Below are 21,759 nucleotides of genomic sequence, written 5' to 3'. Positions count from 1 at the left end.
ATCTGAATCTTCTCATGAGGGAGGGTGAATTTCAAATGGCACTGCTATTATGTTCATTCCATTTGAAATTTATACTCCCCCTGTAGAAGATATTTACAAATCTTCCACATTATACATGGAATAGCACATTACGTATATGTCTATTTCAAGTCGGGACTCCTTGGTTATTATCTCTTTGATGAATACACACATAGATATTTCATATTAAATCAATGAATACAGCTTTGTTACTCGGAATACCTTCATTTTCTGCACATACAGAATACAATTTCAGGTAAAATTTTAAATAAAGATGGTAAATTATATAAAAATATAAGACATGTTACATGTTACAGTTGAATCAATCAGAAAAATTTTAACAAGTAAACCATTTTGCTTTTGTTGCTGAAACATCATCGCATCGATTAACAGATATTTCTTTTCCAATTAGATATTTTGCACCAAAGAAATGTGTATTATGTACCTAAAAAATTGACAAATGGGCTATAACATTTTAAATCCACACTACCCCTGTGGAAGATTTGGGAAATATTTTCCACAGCGGGAGTATGGAATGAGCATATTAGGCAGCTCCATTGGAATTTAATACACCCTCTGAGAGAGATTCAACCTGAATCTCCCACAGAAGGAAAGTTTCAAATGGAGCTACCTAATTTGTTCATTCCATTTGAAAATCATACTCCCCAGTGGAAGATATTTCCAAAATCTTCCACAGGGGTAGTGTGGCTTTTAAATCGAATAGATCAATCTGTTCAGTTACATAATACTAAATAGACTCTCTTTCACCTTAAGTTTTGTAGTGACATCAGTGCCTTGATGCAGCTGTGCTGCAAGCATGCCAACAAACTGCCATGTATGAGTGTATAAACTGTGCTGCAGTAGGTTAGCGTACAGTTCGATACAGCCACACACGAAATACGCACTTACGTCAAGACCAAACTTGAGATAAAACAGAATATAGAGTGCTCCTGGATGTGTCGTGAATGGCATTATAAATCAACTTTCAAAACAGCAGAAGTGTCTTGGCAATATCAAAATGCAACACTGGTATTTCTTTCATTTCTTGTAATTAAATCATCATGGGAAAGGGATACAACATATACAGCAGTTTTAGAAGCAAAAACACAAAATACAACAGCCTTTTATAATTAACATTTCAAAATGCATTAATTTAAAATTTTACAGGTCAAAAGTATTAAAGCCGCTGTTATTTATACAACATTGATCTGAATATTTGTTTATTTAAATTTAAAATCATATCAGAACAAAACAAATAAAGTATTTAATTTAGAACATCACAATTAAGTATGAAAGACGGGTGTGCATGCTGTCACTTTTGGTTTCTTTGTTCTTGAATTATGTAAAATCATAAATTCATTATTAAAGAGTTACCATTGAGCTATTAGGACAAGGAAGTATTCAAAATGAGAAGTAACTCCTTCTAAGGACAAGGACCATTCATGGTTCACATTCACAATTCTGTGTCAACCCCGGGTCCAAAATATGGGTACACTAAATCTAATACTACAAAGAGAGCAAACTTTCAAGCTTATAAGTTTACATGCATATGGTACGAAAAAATAGTGGAGAGCTTTCGTTCACCAGGGGCACTTCATCACTTTGGGCAAATTATGGGCAAGGATATCTGAAAAGTTTCTTTAGAAATAGTCACCATTGACTATGTTTGTACATATTTTTGAAAGGTCCAAGTTTACTTATACATTTTTTGTTGTTGAAAAAAATACACTGTAAAACATTTCATCTTATCTTTGGCCTTGTCTGTAACTTCAGATAAGTAGATAAACCAAATACTGTATAACAGAGTTATTTTTGCTGGGTTAATTTATTAACGATTTTAGCGGTCGTACAGTTTTTTGCAGGTTTTTTTATTCACAATTTAAAACAGCTACATATTGAGGTCTACGGGTTAAAAATATTTTTGCTCAGTTTTAAATTTGCGGTTGCCTGTTTAATCGCGAAAATAATCCCCCACAAATATTTCTCATTATACAGTACTAAAATGAGGCTGAATTGGGTAGGACTGGTGTCTGATATTAATAAATGGCGGTAAGTAACAGAAAACATGTAATTCATTAATTTATCTACTTTTGCATGATTTGGTTGCATAAATACAATTGATGTCATCATAATTAATACTGAAATCTAATTTGCAGACGCATAATTAATGATCATCTTAGTACGCTCATACTTCATAATATAAACTCCTCAAACTTGATTCATTGGAGGCATTCACATGATATTTTTAGATCCACATTGATATGGAACACCAGATCTGGACCAGATCCATTTATCTGAACCACCCGATCTGTGACCCAACTGTGTGAGCGCTATAAGGATCTACAGTGTAATCTGTTGATCAATGAGTTCCCTTCACAGTTGCATGGCACAGTCGCACTTTTACGTTACGCCCAGGTAATCAAAATCAATCAAAATGTTCCAAACTGCTCCATATCAATCTAGATTGCTTTTTTCATACATAGCTCCTTTTAATGTTCTAGGTGAACTGATCCACCTATCTAAGTGCCCTGCCTGCCACCAACATCACCCCTCACTTTTGCACTAAGAACCTAAACAGTACTCCTGGTTTTGCACAAGCAAGCATATACATAATAATTTCAAATTTCACTAGGAAACAAATTGCAAGAATTATTTCTGAACATTATTTACAAATATTTCTCATATATCTTCATATAATAATTAAAAAATGAATAGATTATAATTACATTAAATGTCATCGTCACATTACTCTCAGTAAGCAAAAACACATGACCATATAAGTAAGTTATGACCTTACAGGTCAAAGGTCATTACAGCAGAGGTTACCTCTGAGGTAACAGGTCATGACCTTCTATATCCTCTCAAATATTGTTGTCAGAGACAGAATCATAAAAGCAATTGCAAATTTGACACAATCTGTCAATCAAAGCAGTTTGCCCTCTGATTGGTTAATACATCTTGATGTAGGAGGGGCTAAAGTTGGTCATAACATGCTCAAGTCATTTACAATGTAATGTAACACTACAGCAAATAAAAATATTTTGTAATATATCTGTCTCAGACTTGGTTGTATTCATATAAAATACTTTGGTAGAGTTCACAAGTATGATTACTGTAAAGCATGAAATTTTCGGAAATTTTGCGAGTGCAGTTCATTCACAAAAATTTCATCCAAACAAACATTTTATCTTTTTTGATAGGAAATCTACAAAATTTCATGTTGCAGAAACAGGGGTTCTCTCCAAAACACAAAATTATAATGCCGCGAAAATATCATGCTTCACAGTATAACTTCTGACAGCAAAAGTAATGTTGGCCATCTATATTTCAGAGATTATTATGTAGTTACAATGTTAATTCTCATATCAAGACTTTCAGTGTCAAAATTCTTTTTTAAAACAAGATCATTCGAAAACCCAGATGGCACAAAAATAGCACACTTTTGCATATATGTAAACATGAATACATAACTACTGATATATCAATCAGATAATTAACAATTTGTGTGTCTTCCACAGAATTAGAGAAGGAGAACGGGGACTCCCTACACTGCCACATACAATCGCTGCCAGCTATGAGGAGAAAACTGTGGGTATTTGGGTCCTTGCCGACAGTACGCGGAGACGAACGAAAACAATTCTTGAAGCTCATCTTAAACGTCTTCACTATGAAGGGTGTCAAATTATGCTCAGTATAGGGTGTCAAATTACACTTAGTATGCGATGTCACGCTTGCATGACAACAAATGCCTCATGAGCATTCCTAGGGAAACCATTCAACTGTATGAAGATGGCCGCCAAATCCCGGTTTTCCATCTCTAATTCTGTGGTGTCTTCAAGTAGATACAATCTCTACTGGAGAAAACAATTTATGAGAAATTCAAGAGATTTAATTACAGTGACTAATATAACTCAAGAACTTAGCCCCATCATGATTCCAAAGTTGGACACTTGACTAAAAATTTGAGGAGTTATTGCAAAAGGGCTCCCATTGCAATAGCTGCCAGGTGCAATGTTGTTTGATGGGCATAATATAGAATGCAGAAATTGTCAAATATCTATAGGGCAGCTATTGACAAAATGACTATTACAAAGTTCAATAACATCATTCAATTTTCATGGCATGAAATTTTCAATGTTGATACACAAAAACATTTTAATATTTTCGCTGTGTGTAATTTGTGATTTACAGCAACGTGTGAATCTCGCCATTGACTGAATGTTATGCTTATGAACAGGAAGGTCATATGCTGACATTTGACCTCTTGACCTAATGCCAAATAAAGGTCATTGGTAACCACACTCCCAAGGTCAAGGTCACCAACCAGTTTCAAATCATAATATGGTTTAGTTCTTGAGATAGCTGATCACAGGATATAAAGAATTTTTTCAGTCATAAATTTGTTTTTGGTTTGTTTTTTAGTCATACTTTTGTGCATCTCATGTACGACACAAAACTATACATACACCGGCAGTCTGGTGATGTCAAAATGGGCTAGTCCAGTTGAAATCAATACACCCCCTATGGAAGACACAACCGTCATCCCCACACAGGGAGTGTGGATTTGAAATGAGGTTACCTGAATGGGTGACTCAATTTGAAATTTACACTCCCTGTGTGGGAAATTAAGATCCTGTCTGCTATATAGGTGCATATGGATTTCAACTGGAATAGCCTAATGGTGTTTTTGGTCCATTTTTAGAAGAAGAGCCCATTTTAAACTTCATTCACACAAAAAGCACAGAAAATGTTGTGCTTTCTTAATTAGTATGTCCATGATACATGTAAGTAAACTAGACCAGAATCATCACATTAAAAATGATCATTCATTTCATATTTTAAAGAATGACTATCTTGGCTTTTCCATCCTCAGTTTAAATATATTACATCATCTTTATCAATTTAAATATATCTTTCAGATTTATATATACCAAATTTGGAAATATTATCCATATCATGTCTCTCGCTCTCTGGCTGATGCTGAGTGGCAGTTGGGCAGTCATCATTTGCCCAAGAATACACAACAGTGCCACTAATGAAATATCGCCACTTAAAAATGCACCATGAGCAATGCAATGCTACTTGAATTAAAGTAGGTATTGGCACAACTTGATTTCTGAGGATGGCTTAGCCATTCTTGTTAATATCACTGGACTTCAAAATTAAACACTATTGAACCTTTGCACGGATCCGCGATCACACTACCAAAATGATGTTGCAACAAAAAGGCCAAATACAAAAGGCTTTTTCAATGCGTACATAGTAATTAGGGCATGCATATGAAAGGCATACGCACACTCAACACGCACTTGGCGGTTAGAACCTCATTATGAGATGACCATGCAAAGGGTCAATAGCTGCATACACAGCCAGATTCCTATTGATGTCACCCTAGAGGTACACTGCTGCCCAGGTACTTTGTGGCTACTCTACAGAGTACCAGTGCAGCACCAGTCCAGAACCAGTGTGTGTACTGTAAATAAGTTTGTTAGAGTACCGATGAAGTAGCTGTGCGGCAGTGTACCCCTGGTGGTGGCAGCATAAAGAATCTGGTAGTGTAAATACATCTGCCAGACCTGTCTAAGCTGGTATTGACTGCAACAAATTATAGTTGTCTTGGACCGCTACTACTAGTCAAATTTGTACAAAACATGTGCTCTCTCTTAGTCAGTCAGTGTGTGTTTTGGCATCGTGCACTATCATATAAATTGTACAACATTCTTGTAATAATCTAGATGATTTACAAAATAGATTTGGAGGGAATGAAGTTAGCTTTGTGTTGTTCTCTGTCGATAACTTTCTTCACTTTGGTACAAATACTGGCTAAGTTACCGCCGTCCACCATGTCTGTGCAGGGAAAAGAAAACACCAAGAAAACAGAATGTAAAACATCAAAAAAATATCTTCTACATGGGGAGTATTAATTTCAAATTGAATGAACATCTATTTAGAGGTCAACATTGAGTAAAAACTTGAGGAGGTTAACTTGGTTATTACCAAGTCATAGTCGAAAGTTGCGGCTATCGTTAATAGTCATGACTATGGTGACTTAATCGGTCAACCCTTATCTTCATACCAGTCTTGGCTACTCACCATCAAAATGTGGCTTATACTCCTGTTCTAGCTTGGTAGCATACTCAAAGAGTTCGGTAGCCTGTTTATTGGTCAGACGCTTTGGAAGAAAGAATGGATCCTTCTGCTGATGGATCTGTTTGGCAGACTTGAACTTGACAAAGATGATGATTGGATACAACTGGAGATGACCTAGTCTCTCTTTACAGATGGTCGGTGGGATGCCTTCTAGGATACAATGACAACCCTGTGAACAAACAGACAGAAAGACAAACATTTAGAAGAGTTAGAGATTTTATACCAAAGTGTTTGTCCCCAAACACGTAAGTCGGTGCATGTATAATTTGGTTCACCTCAAGTTCGGTAATGATGTAAATGCGATTTTGCGGTTGAGCTGCAAGCATGCCGACAATTACCGCCCGTGTACGTGTGCTTGTACACTCAGTGCGTTTAACTTTACGCACATGATTCAATACTGCAGTGAGTAAAATATGCACGCACATCACCGAACTTGAGGTGAACCAAGGTATAGTTTGTGTATTATAGTTGCAAAACTTTTTCAAAAGATGAAGCTGTGAATCTCTGAAAAGTGGAAAACATGTGGAAGATTTTGGAATTTCAAACATATTGATCTAATTTTAGGCCTAATTGCGTCAAATCAACTGGATTTGATAAATTTCAACCATTTTCAACTGGAATTTAATGCAACACCAGAAAATTTTTCCAACTGGAGTGAACAAAAAGATGGAATGGAATGGCAGTGAAATCTTCTACAGGGGGTGTGTGGATTTTAAATGGAATAGCACCATGCATTACCCCAGAAGGGAACAGGTGTGGCCATTACCTGGCCTGATCTGCATCAATGTTTTTGAGGATATGCACAGTCTTGAAGGTGTTGGTTTTATCAAGCTCAGGTTATACTACATCCTGTAGTCACTACACTTCTGCAACTGCCCCCAACTTGGGACGGCGATGGTGGGATGAGCGCTTTTGGTCCCGGGATCCCTCCCTCTCCAGCTGCAGATACCGTCATGACATGACATCAATGATACACATGAAAAGCTTTCCAATCTGCAAGCTCACTTTGTGGTAACACTAATAAATGGAACTCACCTTTTTACATATGTCCTTGATATCTTCATTTGGAATGCATTCAAAATGGCTGTCCCGTCTCTGGTAATCTAAATATACATTATCTGCCAAGTCTTTCTCCAGCACTTGTATTGATGCTTTTACTGTCTCTGTAACCATAGATATTAAATAGAAACAATAGAATGTAATGCTTTTACTGTCTCTGTGATTGAATTGAATATAATATAACCAAAAGATGGGAACCTCAACAGAATGGCTAGCCCTGATTGGCCCTAATATGTTCCGTGTGTCACAGTTGGATCCACTCATAGACCAGAATCTTGAGTGCACTGGTTTGATCCCCACTTGTTCTGATTTTTTTGCTCTCTTAATTTTTTATAAATTTGGATTTTATTTTTCATAAAATTCAGTTAAAAAATTGATTCAAGTCAGTTCAGTTCACCCGATAAAGAAGAGGTCGGTCTCAAAAGACCGGGCACGCAGCTTTTGAAATTTGAATTTGAATTTGAAAAAGGGAGGCCAAAATGCAATAAAATAAAATTACCACATTTCACATTTACTGATTTATTCCCCCAATCACAATAGCAAATGTTGTTAACTTACGTGGTGCACATCTGATGAATTTCTCTGTAGACTCCTCACTCAACTTGGCAGCAACTTTGTCAGTGAGTGGCCCCAATAATAGTACTGGACGTTTAGCGTGGACTGTGAGAGAGACATAACAAATGAATTGTCACATTAAGGGTAGACGATGTATTGCTGGTTGAAGCAGCCAAATAAATTTTCATTATCTAAATCAATATATTATTGAAAAATAACACTTTGATGTTTTGCAGGAGTTCATTATGCAAATCATATATTTTGAAAACGTGCTTGATTTATTGTTGTCAATGAGCTATGTACGCTTTACAAAAGTGTTGTTGTTTCAGCCCTCTTTGCAACATAACTCGAGAACCACAGGACCTATTAAAGTATATCTGTGGTATTTGAATTCTTCTACATACTTGCTATAAATTGATCAATGCAGTTTTTGCCAAAGCACACTACCATTCGCAAGATACTGTGAACTACCAAATCGCAACAGTTTAAAATAGTTGCTAACCTTAACCATTAACTTCATGATTACAGATAATTTGAATTAGGGAACAAATCAAAAGTTCCATGACGCCCTACAGGCTGACCCCTCCTTCACTCCAACATAAGTATGAAATGTTGAAAGTTCAAACCCGAAAGAACAACTTTGACCGATATTCAACTAGTTTTTTACAAATGTAATTAAACATTTTGACTGCTCCCCAAACAAAACATCATTGAATTTTGGTTTGCTTCCAAAGCAGCACAATTTCAAGAAGCATTGACATCATTACCGAACTTGAGGTCAATGAGGTGAACCAAACTTTAGTATTTGTATATAGTTGATAAATGCACAAATACTACTTTTTCATTTTTGCTCTGACCAAGCCTACAACTAGCATTACTTGATAGAAAATGATGATCAGATGGAAGTAATGCATTTATAAATGACATAGTGAGAAAACAAAAGCTACTTACAATCGAGAGGATCCACTCTTTGGTATGTAGGTAAAACAGATTCTGTGAAGAAACAACAAAAATAAATCTTTTGAAAATTCACCCATTAAATAACAATTTTTTTTTTCAAACTCTAGAAGTTCATGATTTTCGAGTTGTCCGGTTCTCGCAATGAGATTTGAAATCTTCCCCAGAAAGCATTTGATTAAAACTTTTTAATATTGCTGTCGCATAAATGCATACATACATCCATACAGACAGTGGCGGCACCAGGAATTTTTTTCTGGTGGTGGGGGGCATGGGGGCAAAGTGAATTTCTGGGGGGGCAAAATCGCTGCAAAAAGCAGACATTTATGCAATTTTGGGGGTTTGCCTCAAAACTGGGCGGGGAGAAAAAAAATTTGGGGGAAAATGCTCCCCCGGTAGCGGCCGCCACCGCATACTTAGTCTTTACCTACATATACAGTGAGACAAAAAGCAGAGCCCTGGTTCAAAACCTGCAATTTTCCCCTTGGATTACCTCAATTCTAAGGATCAAATTATATTTTTTACATGTTTTGTTGAAACGTTTATTTATTACATGGGCAGATAACATCACTACTGTCTGTTCAATTAGCTTAGATTCTTGTATTTTTAAGATATTTGAAAAAATATAAAAATTTGGTCAAAGTCATCAAAGAAAAGTGTTAGCACAGCCCTAGACCCAATGTGATTTTAACTTTTCAAATTCCAAAGTTCAATTTATAACCCCATTTCTTTTCAATTTTGCCTCATTTTAGGCAGTTACTTGGGTCCACCAAAAGGGTTTGTGACCATTTCACAAATTGAGTGGGACGGTCCATTCTCAACTTAGGGCATAGACCCTATCCAATTTAGCAAAACAATCTGCCCAGCCATATCAATTGTTATACCGTTCCGGTTATTGGATAGGGTCTATAGGTGATGCCCAAGGTGATGATGGTCCAGCGGTTTTGTTGCCAAATTATATCCATGATTACATTTTATGCATAACATTATGCTGAGCATTTTTTTCCTAAACAATGACAAAAAGACCTAATTTTTTTGGTGTTTTGGGAAAAAAAATCCGTGTATTCAATACAAAAGACCAAAATTTTCAATTGATCTTCGGCTTTTCATCCCACCTACATACACTTTAAGTATAAATCACCAGATTTATAAAGTTTACTAAGAGTACTGTTAAATATCAAAAATATTAATTTTTAATCATTTACCATAAAAGCTGTATTACAAAAAATCAAAATTATTTGATATCAGAAGGACATTCTTCGTATTCAGAATGCAATTCGATATGTCTAATGTGCTCTAATGTCCCACAATAAATACTGTCCAAACGTTCATACCCCAACCCTTAAGATTTCGGTAATTTTAAGATTTATGTAGTCTTAAGATTTCAGTTATCTTGAGGTTTCAGTAATCTTAAGATTTCAGTACCAAAATCTTAAGATTTCTTAGTTCTTACCTTCTTGGATAGGTACATCTGAGATTGAGGCATCGCTCAGTTCACGACTATCCTTGGAATTATTTCTCTGGTGTTTATTTTTTCTTCGGAAGAAGCTCCTGCGAGCAGCACCCTCTCTCCTACGCGAGGAAGCCGTTCTTAACTCTTCCTCTTGTAGGCCCTCCGTGATGCTGCGTCGTCGAGCTAACTCCTGCTCCAGCCTGAACAAAGAAATAAACAAATTAAACGAAATTGTGAAAAAGATCCATACTTTTATAACTTCCAACTAAATTACCAAAATCAAGACAACAACCCAGAGATGATATCTTACCCTTCCCAGAATCCTTTGCAACATGACACATCACCTCATTACAGCAAAAAACACTCCTTTTAAACTTTGTATAGGTTCCCTTTGCTTTCAAGTTGAGAATAAACTGGCTAAAAGAGGATCGATAATCAAGAAATAAAGACAAGCACACCAATATAAATGCACTTTTGCATGGATGGCAGATCCATGCTCAGGGTCTGATATATATATAGTTGACTCCTCTATTTACTCAAACATACATTTTTTTCACATCGTTACGAATTTGGCACAATGCCGAATATCGAATCATGTCTTCCTTAAATTCATGTTATGCTTCAATTCTCTTGAATTATAGAACAGGGGATCACACAGTAGAGAGCAGTATATCAATTATTTGATGATGATTCGGTGTAATAAGTGAGAATAATTGGGCACCATACAGAGTTAGTTAGCAGTGCAGTTTGGTGCTGGCTGATCCCTCTTCCATCATTCAAGAGAATTATACAACTGTTCCCAGTGCTGCACCGTTTTATCCCTGTTCAAGTGAATTTTGAGTAGCATGAATTTCACAAATTGACAAATCGATATTTGGCATTTTGCCAAACTCATAACGATATGCATCAATCCTTTCTCCTATGACAAACCCTGTGACTTACTTTGTTTTACTGGGTATTTGACCCCTAACAGTCTTCTGCCCATCTGTGTCCAATAGCCACGCACTCCACACACCCATTACACCATTGCACATAGTTTCTTCAATATACAGTACGTCTTCCTTCTTAAAACTCAGCTCATTGTCGTTTTCAGCGGAGTAGTCCGTCATCGCTCGTACAAACAATGCATCACCATGACGACCTTGGATTTGGTTGAAACCTGAGAAGATGTAAAAAAAGGTTTTTGATTATCTACTATGACCAGTGATGCCGCACCGCGCCTTACAGTCTGTCCACATAGAAGTACAACATAAATAGACCTCGGAAACTAGAGGTATGAGAATAAACATTTCAGTGCAATGCATGTGTAAATGCTTCTTTGGTGTGCCAACTTTGTACTTGCCAAGCGCACCACGCTCTTTACGCGTCACACAGATGCCACAGATTTGGTTTGACTTCTATGTGGACAGACTGTAGGTGCACAATTGGGCTACTTGGTCATCACTTGTCCCTACCCAAAAAGGATGCCGCTACTTGTTTAAAATTGGGCTACTTTACCAGTGTCCGGCCGCAGCAGTAATTTGATGTATTTTCCTTTCAATTTAGCTGATTTATAAAGGCTTTGAGTCTCTGAAGCTCCAAGGAGGCAGTGCAAATCAAAGTAGCTATTTCTCAATAAAGACAGGGCAAGTACAAAATTCCAGGAGACTACGAGACTGTGATCGAAGTCAAAGGTCAAAAAGGTCACAACCTGATGATAAATATCACAGTCTGATGAAACATGGAGAGTAATCTGAAAAGTTTGAGGTAGGAATATTTCTTGTGCTTGGATCAAAAGTTTTGAACTTAAACAACAATGGATGTGGTTATTGTTCAGGGTTAGTGTTGCATCAGTATCATGGTTAAGGTATTCTACAGTTGTTATACTTACGAACAATATTGTACTGCGCTAGAATATGAACATCCTCAGTAGCTTTCTGAAGTTCAAATGTCGCTTGCTCTGCTGTTGCTTCCCGCATGTTAAACCCATTCATCTAATAAGAAACAAAGAAGATTATCAAATGAAATAACAAGTTTGAGTTACATAATAACAATCTACAAATTTATCTCAAAATATATTTTTATCTAAGAGCTATTCAAAAGTTCTGGGCATCAGCCCTAAAATGTTTCATTATTCAATTCAATTCAATTCATTTCAATTCAAATCAAATTCAGTCAAAGCTCAAGGATCTACTGGGTAATATAGGTGCATTGACTTGGTATGCTGGTTTACGACACTCATACCAGCTGTTCCTAGCTTGAAAGTAGGATGGAGTACCCAATCTCTAATGATGGTTTTGGGACGGTTGGGATCCCTTAAAACCGGTTTAACCCACCAGAGTCTGGTCCTCAGTCCAGAGACCTCAGATAATTGTTTGATGCCTACCCAAGACAAGGCGTAATGCAGCTCAAGAAATACTTCCTGAGACACCTTCAAAGAGGCATTATAATGGAGTGCTCATCTGTATAAGGGTGAAATAAGACTACGCTGGTGCTCTACCAATGAATTACTTCTCCTTCAGCAATCTATGGGAGGATTGTGTTATTGTATCCCGGGTCACATCTAATATCTTTACCCACAATGCACTATGTTCCAAATTATCAAACAATTGCTTATTGATTAATCCTTTTTTTTAATTCATTTTTTAAAATAATTTACCTCTATAACTTGGTCACCGACTCGTATATCTGCATGTGATGCTATACTCTCCATTTGGATCTCACTAATAAATATACCGAGATGATTCCCGCCAAAGAACTTGACTCCTATATTTCCAGACGGTTGCTCCTTTTCATGAACACAAACCGAGGTGGTTCACTGGACTGCATGGCCGCATTGTCATCAGCAGAGTTAGCACTGGTAGTAGAGACAAAATAAGTTGGTTATTTGTAATGACACATACTTTAGCAAAAGAAAGTATCTTCCTCTTATAGTCTGTACAAATTACATCATTTGACTGTGCGAGGGTTATTGAAAAATGTAGACCAAAGCTATGGCAAAATGAAGACTAGTGTAAATGAACTCATACAGGAGCTAGATTGGGATATGTTATCAACAAGGAGGAGGATAACTTGCCAAAAAGCCATATGGGGGCACTTAGCGCTGCCAGTCCAAAACTACCTGCAATCTGCCCAGAGGATCATACGAAGATCTAACCAATCATCCTACATAGAATTTCACACACGCATCGACCTATTTAAATTTTCATTTGTGCCAAGGACATTTAAAGATTGGAACAATCTTCAGCCGAACATAACATTTGGAAATCTTTGATACAGCCCTACCCCTTTATATATATTATTTCACCCATGGCAGACATACCTGTATGTTCTAATTCTGCTAACCCTTGGTGTTGGCGGTGTCATCGTACCGGTATCTGATATTATTTCTGACGTTGGTCTGGATGTAAAGCTCGGTGAGTTTGTCCGTGTACTGGTTGGGGTTGCGACAGGGGTGGACTGGTTACTAGAATACATGGAGTCACGTTGATGACCATCCGCTGATAATTCTGAAAATAGATGTATTAATGAAATTAGAAACACTTCTTTAATCTTTGTCGACTGCTGACGACAGTTTTGAATTACTTTAAAAATTATAAATTTCAGAATAGTACATATTCATGACCATATTTGGAATCGACAAGACAAGTGCATTAAATGATATGAGTACAAACCAGTATTAATTCAGTGGCTCTTAAGATAGGTCTTGACACTTTGAGAAAATATCTCAAAACATGGAATTTTTATGTTAAAGCTTTTATGGTCTGCAAATCATTAACCAAAATAATTAATTTGACACAATTGACGACAATAAAAATTGCATGTCTGCATCTTCTTCCTTCCTTCCCCTCCACCAAAAAACATCCAGTATGTTTGGGTTAAATCAGTTTCAATACTCGTTCGTACTCTTATCAATTGCGAAACAAAGGCGTTATACTTACTCTTATACTGTACACTTATATTGATACTAGTGCCAGCTTGGCGGATGATGTGGGCAGCTTGTTCATAGTTGGCTCTACGCAGGTTGATCCCATTAAACTGAAATTTAAAATGAGTACAGATTGGCAATCAAAATTCTACTACATGATAATATTTGACCATTGATATTTGTTCTACCACACATAAGGCTATTGCAACACACTTGTGACACATTTTCCATTCTCAGCACTGACATTCAGTTCTCTGCTTTGATTTTTTATTCAAGTGATTAGTTTTGTTCAGGTCATTATATATTTTTTTATAAACTAGTCTTGATTATAATGCACTTAGCTGCAGTCATTTTGATAACTACCAGGTATCTTTCTCAGTGATATTGTTGATGTTATGATTGTTAAACAGCAATAAATTGTTGATCACACTTGGCAACGGAGTTGCCAGATGATTTCTCCATCAACAGGTTGTCAAAAATATGAATCAGATTATATTATCCCTCGACTTGGTTCATTGTGGTGCCTTGCTTTCTGATGGTGAAAGCAAGGCACCACAATGAACTGAGACGAGGGCCAATTTTTGGTGGTTTCTTTTTCATCACATTTGGTATAGTTTCGGGGGTAAGATTTGGAATCCCAGCTTGCATTTACAGGAGATTCAATTGCTCCCCCCCATTTTTTTACAGTGTAGTCATTTTTGCACCATAACCCATTAGACCTCAGATGCATATTTGAAATAAAGAATCACTTTTTGGCTGATTATATGCTCCTCGGTCATTATGATGAAATGGGCAAATTTTTGTTGAATTCTTACCTCTAAGATTTGGTCACCAATTTTCAACTTGGCCCTTGCCGCCAAACTCTCCGACTGCACAGACTGGATGTATATAGCGCCATTATTCTCTTTGATGGTGATGCCAAGCGGCTCAGTGCTCCTCTCAATTCGGATTGACCTAGGATCATCAGGGCTGCAACAATGACAAAGATATAGAATATATCATTAAGATTACATCACACAGCACAAGGGATGTTAGCAAGTGGGAGAAAAATATAGAGAAGGCCCATGTTTTGGATTAGCAGCCATCTTTGAAGACTAAACTCTGTTTCCAATTTTCAGAAAATGGATACACCCATGTTATTTGTATATATACCACCAAGTCAAAGTCATGCACCTGACTCACTATAGTAATTGTTTCCGCTTGAGTACACAGACATTATCGATTCACCGTTGTAATGAATACAATATACCTTTACCGGTTCACGCTTGGTTTACATATGTGTTAGCAAACTACTGACTTTGTGTTGTGATCATTTTGATCATGGTTCCGAACACAGATAGTGCAAACCAGTTGACCTGACCTGGCAACAATCGATTTTGATGTTTTATAATTTAATATAATTTTGATGATTTTACAAAGGTGCATTAACCCATCTAAGATTTGAATCATGACCCCAAGTTTTTAAGTTCAATGCAAACCAACATAGCTTATAATCAGACATGGGAAAGCACTGTGATCAAATTTACTGAAATTTAGATTGAATCAGTAAGTTTTCAGTAAGAGTTCGCCGTCTGCTAAATCTCCTAAAATCTCACTACAAAATCTCCTAAAATCTCACACATTTTCTGATGGTATGTTCCTACGATCACATGCTGATGGCAGTCTGCTTGAATGTAAAAGAACTCACACAACATATGGGAATAATGCCTTCTGTAATTCTGTGCCAGCTCTCTGGAACAAATTACCTGTAAAACTTCAGTACTTCACATAGTCTGGCCACTTTTAAATCTAATCTGAAAACATATTTGTTTCCAAACTAAGTTTTTATTTTTTAATTAAGTTGTACATTAAGTGTAGCCTAAGATGTAGTGTAAGTTGTACTTTTTAAGATCATTGTAAAGCGCTTTGTTCATACTTATGCTAAGGCGCTATATAAATTCCGTTTATTGTATTGTATTGTATTGTCTGACAAGTTTGGAACTGTCAAGTTTTCCGTCAGGAGTAGCTTGTCCGACAGTGAACCCGCTAATAACTTACTAATTGTTGTGGCCTACACGTCTCATTCTTACGTACTTTGTCCTGAAGAAATCGGAGCTACTCCTGACGAAAGCTTGACAGTCCAAAACTTGTCCGACAGAAAACTTGCTACAAAACTTACTAATTGTTATGAACTCCCGTTGTAAATGCCTATCCCACAAATTGTTTTAGATTTGAATTGGGAACAAACATATTTTTTATTTATATATTTTTGGCTGAACTGTCCTTCCTAGTCATGTAATTGTGTTATATGTCTGTTCTTTACCCTGCATGTGTTTGGGTCTCCCAAACCATGTGCTGGGTTTCTTATACATTCTCTGTGTGTTTCTTATGAATAAAGATTGATTGAATAATATATGTGCTAACACACTATGCAAAGGGCAAGTGCCAATTAACCTGGTTGGTATAATGCTTTGCATGCTAGCCATAGGCTTCTACATAAAAAGTGTGAGCTTTGAGATATTTTCTCAAAATATCAAGATCTATCGCAAGAACCACTGAACCAATACTAGGCTTGCTTGTACTCATTTTAATGCATTTTTCATGCTAATTCCAAATATGATAATGAAAAGGTACAATTCTGAAACTTTTGAATTTTTACAGAAAATTTTTAACTTGTTGTCTGCAGTCTGCAGATGACACCGGGTTAAAGTAGCTACAAGTTCTTCATTCTCACTGCATGGTAATCACAAACAACTTGCCTTCAATTTCTATACACAGAATGGGCCATTCCAGTTGAAATCCACCCCGATGGAAGACATGACCTTAATCTTCCACACAGGAGAGTGAATTATAAATGGAGTTATCTGAATGGGTGACTCCATTTGAAATCTACACCCCTGTATGTGAGATTGAGGTCATATCTTCCATAGGGGGGTGTAATGCAATGTAGAGGTCATATCTTCCATAGGGGGTGTAATGCAATGTAGAGGTCATATCTTCCATAGGGGGTGTAATGCAATGTAGAGGTCATATCTTCCATAGGGGGTGTAATGCAATGTAGAGGTCATATCTTCCATAGGGGGTGTAATGCAATGTAGAGGTCATATCTTCCATAGGGGGTGTAATGCAATGTTGAGGTCATATCTTCCATAGGGGGTGTAATGCAATGTAGAGGTCATATCTTCCATAGGGGGTGTAATGCCATGTTGAGGTCATATCTTCCATAGGGGTGTAATGCAATGTAGAGGTCATATCTTCCATAGGGGGTGTAATGCAATGTTGAGGTCATATCTTCCATAGGGGGTGTAATGCAATGTAGATGTAGGAAATAAGTTATCTGAAACGGTACATTAGTGGAAACTACCATCCTAGCCACAAAAGCTGATAAAAAAGCAGCAAAGTTAAAGGTGCGTGACCATATTGTGGTCCAAATGTAACACACCATGTTTTCTACTTAACACACAAATATTCTTATTCTAAATTTTGAGTTAAATTGCTCCAGTGATTTGGATCCTATTGACCTTTTGCACGGTCATCTCAAAACGAGGTTCTAACCGCAAACTGCGTGTTGTGTGAGTACACCTGTCAAACGCGTACTTTAATTACCGCATACGCTTTGCAAAGGCGTGTTGCTAGAAAAGCGAGAGAAATAAAAATGCACCTTCTGCACATGTGTTTGCAGGGAGAACCTCGTTTTGGTTCAAGATGGCGGGTCTGTGCAAAGGGTGAATAGTGGCCCATAGAACAATACACAATTTCCAGAGCGGTAACCACCAAACTTATACTATATTCTGTCTCGTCTCAAGTTGAGAGTAGCGCCATGTTGGATGTTGCAGTGGCAGATTCAAATCTTGCCCACTAAATTAACCCCCACGGTGCATATAAACACACGTTGAAGGATGATTTTCCCTACGCTAGCGACATTTACTACCCAGGGGTAACCTATCGTTGCTGTTCTGTCAAAACCTCATACCTCCAATAGCTGCTAGGTGTTAAATATGTGCAATGTAATATATTGTATTGTACATATTTAACACATAGCAGCTATTGGACTTACGAGGTTTGACAGAACAACAACAATATACCATTGCAAACTGAGGTTTAATACTTACTTCTTTCCTGGAATGGTGTGTACAACTGGTTCAGTGATTTTTGTAAACGACCCGACAGAGCCTGGAGACAATGGACTATCTCGCTCACCGGAACTAAGAGAAAGAGATAGTGATCCTCCTGCAAAGAGAAGTGCCAAAATATACATTACATTATCAGAATAGTCAACTTATGAGTATTAAGACCGAGATATATTGGGCTATTCCAGTTGTAATCCATACACCCCCTATGGAACGCATGATCTTAATCTTCCATACAGGGGGTGTGAATTTCAAATGGGGTTACTTGAATGGGTGCCGAATTGACCAATTCAGCATCGCTTCTACGCCCCATCCTAGCGATGAAAGTCAAATTTTTCGTGCGCATTTCAGCACATAATCATTTGAAAGATCAATTTAAGACTGATATTCAACTTCATTGAACCCAAAATGAATGAGTTATAGGCCTAGCACTTGTTTCAAAAATTAGGGAGGGGCGCCATTATGTATCCTTAGCCCTGGGCACCACAACCCCTAGCTATGCCTCTGCCGCAGTGGGGTTTTGGTTCTCGGTTTTGATCTCCCTCTCGACACTGCAGTAAAATTTAGCCACTCTGATGATAGACACCACCGGAATATTAGAAACTGTGTGCGTTGCAATAAAAAGACATCGGACTATATAATAGACTTGCCTAAGAAAGTTTGATAGTTTTTCATCCAGAACCCAAGAATTAAATGTTGCACTCAGATAAATTAACTGGTTCTTAAATTGGTTATGAAAGTGTTTTACAGATTTTAATAAGTTATTTTTTTAAATTTCAATCAAGAATTCCATTGAGCTATTCTATTTGAAATCCATACACCCCCTTGGAAGACATGTCCTTAAACTCCCACATAGTGCGTGTAGATTTTAAATGGTATTACCCATTCAGGTAACCTCATTTGAAATTCACAATTTCCGTGTGTTAGATTAAGGTCATGTCTTTCATAAGGGGTGCATGGATTCCTCATGACAGTTTGAGAGATAACATTTCTAGCTATGGAAGGCCTTCTAGTTTGTGAGGAAAAAAACACATATAAACTTTGCAAAATTGAACAAAATGAAACCAATAGGCCTATATATTTAGGGATGACTTCAAACCACAACCACTAGTCGCCTGGCTGGCACCTTGGCAGAACCAATGATTAGGCTTTGTTTGTAACAATAGGATGGGGCTCAAATTTTGATGCAGTGCTGTCGGTTAACTGGCTGTTGGGTTTTGAAGCCACCCCTTAGCGTTTAATAATTACACAGACTCACCTTTTTCAAGCGAACTGTTGGACTGGCCACCCGATCCCGGACTTGCCCTTGACGACGGTGTCATCCTGACCCTCTTATTATGAGACAATGGTGGTAGAGAATTATATCCATTCGGACCAGGCTCATATCCTGGTGGCGGACGATGGTAACCTTCCACAGGTACTGGTAGTCCATCAGCTGGGAACTCCAAACTGTGATGCATATCCTGCGGTGGGAATCGCAAGTTCCATTCCGGAAGAGAGTTCCTGGATGGTGCCCTCGACGGGTCATCCTCTGATGACAAGGAATGCAGGGAGTTTTGTGGGCCACGATTAGGATGAGTACGCGGGAAGCCCGGGTTTGCCGTTTGTCGCGGATCTGCAAGAGGTTGGCTACGGACAGTGTAATATGGCACATTGTTTTGTAAACGTACAAGCATTGCATTGGATGGTTGGCAGTTGTACGAGAGTCCTGGCATGGACTCGGTACTACTGCGGCTACTGTGTCGCCCTCTTCTGTCGTAATACTGCGATGTGGAAGGCGAGGGCGTGCGTCGTGGGACGTAATGAGAGCTCTGCTGCGGTGAGTAGTACCGAGGAGTGGCAACTTCCAGTTGGTTGGGGCGCTGTGTGTGGGATTGTATTGCACTAGTATTTTTGGCGTGTTCTGGAATAGATGGAGTCGAGATTGGTCGAAAAGTTGTATTTGCATTGCCTGTTACAGCATCAAAGTCAACATTTGTGGCAGGAAGAGATGTAGTTGCATAATGCATGGCACATAACGAGTTATCAGCAGGTGCTGTGTTATTCCTATCTTGTTCAGATTTGGCATTTGACACTCTCTCTGGCGATGGGACAGACAGCGCAGTAGACACAGATATCTTAGGTGGTAACTGGGGCGCAGTTTCAGTTGGAGACTCCGCCACAACGGAGTTTGTTGTCGCCATGCGCTTTGAAAGACGACGTGCGACTCGGTGGAATGGGAGGTACCAATTCGGATTCATCGTTTTCGTCATCCGCACTCGATGGAGTCATAATCGGAATGGTTTTACGTTTTGTCTTTTTCTGCTTGCGGCCACCACTCTCACGAGTCCGAATGAAATCGGGCAGATTTCTAGACTTGGGCCAAGTTCTATTTATTTCCGATCGGGAACTTTTCTTACGCCGGTGTTCTGTAAATGGCTCTACTCTCGGACTGCCTTGCCTGGAATTTGAGTGAACAGGAGGAGGATCGGCGTACCCAGGGGGCCGTCTGGACTCCGTAATATATCGTCTTTACCACTTTTTGTAACACGATGATTAGTTTTATTTTGGTCATACATGATAATATCTTCAGTTGGAGAAGTTGGAACTGGAAGTGACTGACGTTTTAGTTCTCTCATGCTGTCCCTACTTCCTTGCGTCTGGTGAAAACTACGCCGCTTTGGTTCCTTCAGACTATGCCTTGATGGTGAACTAACAAAGGCATTGGCATTAGCAAAAGCATATTCCCCAGGCTTGAATTGGGGACTGCCAAAACGATCCGATCGTCTGCGCACTGATCCGGAATCTTTTCTCTCCTCCCACGGGTTATCGTTTCTGCGAGAGGGTTCGCTATTAGCGTGACCTCTTGTACTAATAAACTTTGGACTTCCTCTTTGATAGTCAGTTGCCAATCATGTCCGTTGGAGGAAAAATCATCAAACTGATTGTCTTCCTTACCGCTACCGCCCCAGCTATTATGCGTTTCTCATCGGTTTGTACGCCGCTATTGTGCTTATTAGTAGTCTTCAAGGTGCTTGGTCGTTCAATTTTACTACATTCTCCTTCGCTGCTCGTAAACTCATTTGGAGACAACAGATGAGTCAAACTCGATTTGGAAGAAGACGTTTCGTGACTTTTGTACGAGTCAACAGTTGGACTTGCGCTGGATGGTAAACCAGACGATGACATCGGTGTGGTGATACGGACCACGTTTAACATGACATTGTCGCGACCCTCCAGGAGCTTTTCCACTTCTTTGACGGACCTGTTCTCCACCGGCATGCCATTAACCTAAAATAATTAAAAGAAAAAAACAGTCAAAATAATTAGCATTTGAACGATTGTTAATCTACACTACAAGATTCCTATTGGGGCCGCCTGCACAGGTACACCGTCGCTAAGGAACCTGGCTTGTACTGTGCAGTACCAAGGGAGTACCAGTGTAGTACCAGTGCAATACCATTGTGCAGGGTGCTGTGCAGTAGCAACATTGGTACTGTGTAGGTACTCTGTGTGTACAAGTCAGGTACATTGGAGATGATGTACCTGTACAGGTGGCCACAATAGGAATA

The 21,759-nt window shown here is 38.3% G+C and overlaps 1 protein-coding gene across 1 annotated transcript in view; it reads right to left on the bottom strand.

The window, feature by feature from the left end:
- Window positions 1–554: 554 nt before the first annotated feature.
- LOC140171104 (disks large homolog 5-like) overlaps window positions 555–21,759 on the bottom strand; it is a 172,311-nt gene continuing 151,106 nt past the window's right edge. Inside the window, 18 exon segments of the mRNA XM_072194272.1 lie at window positions 555–5,865; window positions 6,112–6,337; window positions 7,204–7,331; window positions 7,786–7,887; window positions 8,734–8,775; window positions 10,193–10,392; window positions 11,135–11,351; window positions 12,063–12,165; window positions 12,831–12,953; window positions 12,956–13,028; window positions 13,494–13,680; window positions 14,113–14,209; window positions 14,915–15,068; window positions 18,191–18,308; window positions 19,467–20,473; window positions 20,633–21,066; window positions 21,069–21,096; window positions 21,099–21,478. Coding sequence (XP_072050373.1) covers window positions 5,759–5,865; window positions 6,112–6,337; window positions 7,204–7,331; window positions 7,786–7,887; window positions 8,734–8,775; window positions 10,193–10,392; window positions 11,135–11,351; window positions 12,063–12,165; window positions 12,831–12,953; window positions 12,956–13,028; window positions 13,494–13,680; window positions 14,113–14,209; window positions 14,915–15,068; window positions 18,191–18,308; window positions 19,467–20,473; window positions 20,633–21,066; window positions 21,069–21,096; window positions 21,099–21,478 — 3,726 coding nt within the window. The 3' untranslated portion in view covers window positions 555–5,758.

Source organism: Amphiura filiformis, chromosome 15, assembly GCF_039555335.1.
Source record: "Amphiura filiformis chromosome 15, Afil_fr2py, whole genome shotgun sequence".
NCBI classification, from domain to species: domain Eukaryota; kingdom Metazoa; phylum Echinodermata; class Ophiuroidea; order Amphilepidida; family Amphiuridae; genus Amphiura; species Amphiura filiformis.
This window is presented reverse-complemented; position numbering and strand designations above follow the sequence as displayed.